Source organism: Belonocnema kinseyi, chromosome 9 (genome assembly GCF_010883055.1).
Source record: "Belonocnema kinseyi isolate 2016_QV_RU_SX_M_011 chromosome 9, B_treatae_v1, whole genome shotgun sequence".
NCBI classification, from domain to species: domain Eukaryota; kingdom Metazoa; phylum Arthropoda; class Insecta; order Hymenoptera; family Cynipidae; genus Belonocnema; species Belonocnema kinseyi.
Genome location: NC_046665.1, coordinates 82,694,237 through 82,700,104, shown reverse-complemented (window position 1 = coordinate 82,700,104; position 5,868 = coordinate 82,694,237). Strand labels below are relative to the sequence as shown.

General features: G+C 26.0%; 1 protein-coding gene across 4 annotated transcripts in view; it reads right to left on the bottom strand.

Annotated features, from left to right (window-relative positions):
* LOC117179981 (membrane-bound transcription factor site-1 protease) overlaps positions 1-5,868 on the bottom strand; it is a 36,977-nt gene that overhangs the window by 30,661 nt on the left and 448 nt on the right. For 3 of the 4 annotated variants that reach the window (XM_033372247.1, XM_033372248.1, XM_033372245.1), the window contains exon 2: positions 5,164-5,726. In XM_033372247.1, coding sequence (XP_033228138.1) covers positions 5,164-5,715 — 552 coding nt within the window. In that variant the 5' untranslated portion in view covers positions 5,716-5,726. Of the gene's footprint in view, positions 1-5,163; positions 5,745-5,868 lie in introns of all 4 variants that reach the window. The other variant, XM_033372246.1, reaches the window with a different exon arrangement.

Below are 5,868 nucleotides of genomic sequence, written 5' to 3'. Positions count from 1 at the left end.
AAATATAAATAATAAATATAAATAATAAATATAAATAATAAATATAAATAATAAATATAATATTCAGTTTGTCCATTCAAATCATGGGCGAAAATTCCCTGACAATTTTGGGTTTTTTTCCATGTATTACAGGTATATTACAAGATATTCTTAAATATATAAGCACCATTAATGAATTAAATAATACTAAAACTTATTCGTTTCTTGAATCTGTCTATAAATTCTACGAATTTGAATAATAATTCAAACAAATTTTTATTTTATCTTCTTATACTTAAAAGTCAGTGCATCTTAGGTAAAATTAATGTGGGTAAAAGAAAAATGAATTTTCATAAAAATAGTTCAAAGTTTAATCAAATACTTGAATCTTGAACCAAATGGTCGAATTTTTAATAAAAATGATTAAACTTCAACCAAAACAATTGCATTTTCATCAAAATAGTTTCAAATGTTTAACCATTCAAGTAAAGATATTTCATTTTCGACAAGATAGATGAATATTCAAATAAATAGTTAAAATTTTAATCAGAAAGATGATTTTTTTTACCAAAATATACGGTTTTTTTTAACAAAATACATTTTCAGTTAAAAAATTAATATTCCACACACAAAAAAATAAAAAAAGTGATAGATTTTTAAATAAAATTATGAATCTGCAATCAGAATTGATGAATTTTCAACTAAAAGGATTTTTAAAAAAAGAGTTTAACTTTCAAACAAGTGGTTTTATTTTCAACCAAAAGGATGAATTTTCAACTAAAAATATAATTTTTCAAACAAAACTGGAATAGCTACATCTTCAGTTGAAAACATTAATTTTCAACTAAAAAGAAACGAATTTTCAGCTAAAGAAGTTATTGTTTAATCACAGTGATGAATTTTTTACAAAAAATAGGCATTTTTGACCAAATAGCGGAATTTTCAACCCAAAAGATTATTTCTCTATTAAAAAAAACGAATTTTTAACTACATTTTTCTCAATCAAATAAATGAATTCTTAACATAAAATAGAAGAGTCAAATTTTCTAGAAAACAGAACATTTGTTAACAAAAAAGATTACATTTATATCAAAAAAGATTAATTTTCCATAAAAAATTGAATAGTTAAAGTGAATTTTCAACTAAAATGATAAATCTTCAAATAAAAAAAGAATTCATTTTCACTTTCAGCTAAGTAGTTGACTTTTCAACGAAGAAGGATTTTAATTTTATACAAAAAATAGTTGAATTAAAAAAAAATGAATTTTCAACAAATTAGTTTGACTCCTCAACCGAAATAAATTAATTTCCAACAAAATAGTTGCAATTTTTAATCATAATAATAAAATTAACTTCAATTTTAGTTTTTCGAAAATACCCTAACTCTATCAAGTTTTCCCTGACATTTCCTAACTTTCTGGAATTACCTGATCTGTAGCAACTCTGTAATTTAAAATAGTTTATGTTCATTTCAGCCTGGAATATTTTAGTAAAAAATATAAGTAGTAGTAAAGAATAAATGCTTTAAATTCTCTATGAATGCTCTGTTTAAGCTTTAATTCTGAGAATACTTTCGAAGGAATTTGCTCAACAAAAATTGCTGCACATTTGAAAACTCTGATCATGATATTCAACTTTATTTTGCAATTTAAAAAAAAAAATTAAGCACGCGATCGAAAAATTCTGACTTGAAAAAAAATTCTCTAATTTTCACGTTTTTTCAGATCAGGGTGTCTAGCGATTCTTAGGAACAAAATTCAAGTTCTTTTCCAGGCTTTTCAAGTCAAGAAATCAAGTTTTCCCAGGTCTCCTTTTTTACATCAAATAATAAAATAACCGCTTGTTATAAATTTGAAAAAATAACCCTATTAATTTTTTATTGGCCAAGAATTTCTAAAGAAAGCAGCCACACATAAACAAATTCTCAATTTTTTACGAACGTAAGTGGTCTTTGTGAAATCTGTGGGAATATGTTTTAATATTTGTAAAGTCTTTGACGTAATTTCTATCTTTTGAAGTATATAAAATCTTTGAAATATTTGTGAAATATTTCTTTAATATTTGAAATGTATTCAATTCCTTAAAATCTAGAGTAATTTCTTTGAAATCTTTTGAAATCCTTATAAATTCTCTTAATCATTTGTGAAATCTTTTGTGTTCGTTTAAAATCACTGGAATATTTTAAATTTTGGTGAAATCTTTTTAAATCTTCTAAAAAATTTGAAATTGTTCAACATCTTTAAAATGTTTGAAATCTTTAAAATCTGGGGCACTGTGCCCTTTTTGAAATCTTTGAAATTCCTTCAATCTTTTTAAATTCCTACGAATTCTTGATGAAATCTTTTTTAAATCTCTGAAATTCTTGAAATCTTTTGAAATCCTTATGAACTTTTAAAAATATTTCTGAAATCTTTGTGAAACCTTTTGTATTTGTCTGAAATCATTGAAACATTCAAAATCTGTTTGAAATCTTATGAAATCTTCTAAAAAAAAGTGAAATCTTTCTTTAATCTTTGAAGTGTTTTTGAATCTTTCAAGTCTGGTGTACTTTTTGAAACCTTTAACATTCTTAAAAACTTTTGAAGTCACTGGAATATTTGAAATCTTTGTGATTACTTTTGGAATCTTCAAAAACATTTGAAATCGTTTAAAATCTTTCATTTTTTTTTTAAATATTTTAAATCTGATGTACTACATCCTTGTTAAAATCTTTGAAATCCTTGAAATCGTTATAAACTGTTAACATATTTAACATTTTATATTAGCGGAGGAGAAATTTAAAACTGATAAAATTATTCACAATGTCAAAGTATATTCATTGCAGTCTATAAAACAATTGGTACATTCTACAAAAAGAGCCTTGAAATGTATTTATTCTGAATTGAACAAAAGATAAATTATATCTCGATAAATAGAAAACTTTTTAGTAGCAAGATTTCTTCTAAATGAGATGTTTATTTCATAATAGACTAACAGATTTAAATTACTCTTCCAGGGTGTCTAGCGATTCTTAGGAACAAAATTCAAGGTCTTTTCCAGGTTAAGAAATCAAAGTTTTCCAGGTCTCCTTTCTTACATCAAATAATTAAATAAACATTTGTCATACATGTAAAAAATGAGCCATTTCATTTTTTATTGGCCAACAATTTCTAAAGAAAGCCGAATCGTAAATAAACAAATTCTTAATTTTTTGCGAATATGAGTTGTCTTTGTGAAATGTTTAGAAATATTTTTTAATCTCTGTAGTGTCTTTGAAATCATTGAAATCTTTGTGAAATCTTTTGAAATCTTTTGAAATCTTTGTAAAATATTACAAACCTTAGTGAAAGCTTCAAATTTATGTGAAATCTTTAGGCATTTTTCAAAGCTTTTGTAAAATCTTTAAAATTCTTGAAATCTTTGTGAACTCTTTCTTTAATCTTTGTTTGCGAAATCTTTTGTGTTTGTTTAAAATCATAAGGTCTTTTTAAATCTTGTCAAATGTGTTGAAACCTTTTGAAATCGCTTAAAATCTATGAAATGTTTTGAAATTCTTGAATTCTTTTGAAATCCTTATGAATTATTTAAAGAAAGTGTGAAATCTTCTCTGAGTCTTTTGTATTCAAATCACTGAAATATTTGTTACATTTTTTGAAATCTTATAAAAAATTGTATATTGATTAAACTATTTGAAATCTGTTATACTGCACCTTTGTTGAAATCTTTTAAGTCCTTGAAAGCTTTGAAATCTACAAAAACTTTGTGCAATTTTTTTAAATCTTTATAAAATCTTTGAAATATTTTTGATATATTTCTTTAATCTTTGTTCGCGAAATCTATTCTGTTCGTTTGAAATTATTAAAATCTTTTCAAATCTTCTCAAATTTGTTCAAACCTTTTTAAATCATTAAACAAATTTTTAATGCTTTGAAATCTTTGAAATATGATCTACTGCACCCTTGTTGGAATCTGAAATTCTTGAAATGTTTTGAAATCCTTCAGAATTCTTTAAATTATTTGAGGAATCTTTTGTAATCGTTTAGAATCTTGTCAAACATTTTTAAATCGTTTAAAATCTTTGAAGTAGTTTGAAATCCTTGCGATCTTGTACACTGCACCCTTGTTGAAATCTTTGAAATTCTGGTATTGTTTTGAAATCATTATGAATATTTTATAAAATCTTTTAAACTTTTGTAAAATCTTTTGATATCTCCTACAAAATTTTGAAATGTTTTGAAATCTTAGAAATATGGTAGGCAAAATGTAGGCTTGCAATGAGTTATGTAGCCAAACTATTTTGTAAGTTTTAAAATCTTTGTAAAATGTTCCAAATCTTTATGAAATGTTCGAAATCTTTGGGGAATTTTTATGAAAACTTTTTAATCTAGTGCACACGCCTTTTTTGAATGTCTGAAATCCTTGAAATCTTTGGGAAATATATTGAAATGTGTATAAATTCTTTCTGGAATATTTGTTTGGAAAATATTTTGTATTTATTGAAGTGATTGAATTATTTTAAATATTTTGAAATCTCCCAAAATGTTTTAAAACCTCTTGACATCGTTAAAAAATTTTGAAATCTTTGAAATCTGGTGTACTGTACCCTTTTTGAAATATTGGAAATCCTTTAAATCTTTAAAGTTTTACAATGTTTGTGAAATTGCTGTGAAATCTTTATTGAAATCTGGCATGCGCGCCTTTTGTAAATTGTTAACATCTGTGAAATCCTTATGAGATGTTAAAGCTATTTAAAATATTTTGAAATGTTTGAAATATTTTGTAACTTTTTGAAATCTGTTGTGCACTCGAAAACCGAGTGGTCAACCCCTTGAAAAATCCGTTGTATGGCCATGGCTTATTCTAATTCTGAAACTGAATTAACATCGAAATTTTAAACTAATAATTTTTATAATTTTTAAGTTGAATACCTCAAGAAAGTCTCTTGACGGATAAAAAAATTTTCAGCAGCAAGATTTTTTCTAAACGAGCTGTTTCTTTCATAATAGGCTAAAAGATTTAACTTACTCTTCGCATTTCGATAAAATTACTGTTTTAAAAGAAAGAAAAAAAGACTAATTAAAATTCAAGGTTTTCCTGAAAAAAAATTAAGATTTCCAGGTTTTCAAGGTCGCTAGACACCCTGCAGATATACCAAAATTCTGTGACAATTCTAAGTTTTACAGACATTGAACATTATATACTCACGTAGCTTTTGATTTTTCTTTTAAAACTCTTGTATTCAAGATCTCCATCTTCCGTTGCGTCCACAAATTTCAAAGTTCTACGTACAAGTCTTTGTGGTGTAACTCTCCGCACAAGGGGATGATCGGTGAGAGCATTAAGTCCAGAGCGTTTATCAGTTTCCTCCAAAAGTACAACATCAAAATCACTTGGAAATTCACTTGCGAGATTATCTCGAGAGAAAATTTTCCAATTTTTGATTCCAGACGAATTTAAAGCAGCTGTAATATAATTTTCACGTGTTTGCGGTTTGTAATAACCTTTGAATGTGACAATATATTCATTTTTCACGATAGTGCTCGAGAACTGCACTTTAATCTCTTGCAAGTTGTTCGTCGAGTTACATGAAGACCAATTGGAATTACTGGATTCATAATAGCAAGGTCCAGATAGTAGAGAATCGTTAAATTTAGCTTGGTTTTTGATAAAGTTAATTACGTCTTGGTCGCCAATTCCAATGATGACGGAATTTATTAATAAGAGGAAAACTTGTAGCCAATGTATGTGTGGTCTCATACTATTTTAACCTGAAAATCACACCATTCCTACAGAATAATGAAAGTAATCACATGTTATTCATGTCAGGCATATCAATAACAAAAGCAAAGCCGCGAACTTATCGAAAAATTGGCGATTCAAAATAGTTTTTATAAAAGATACCAAGAAAAA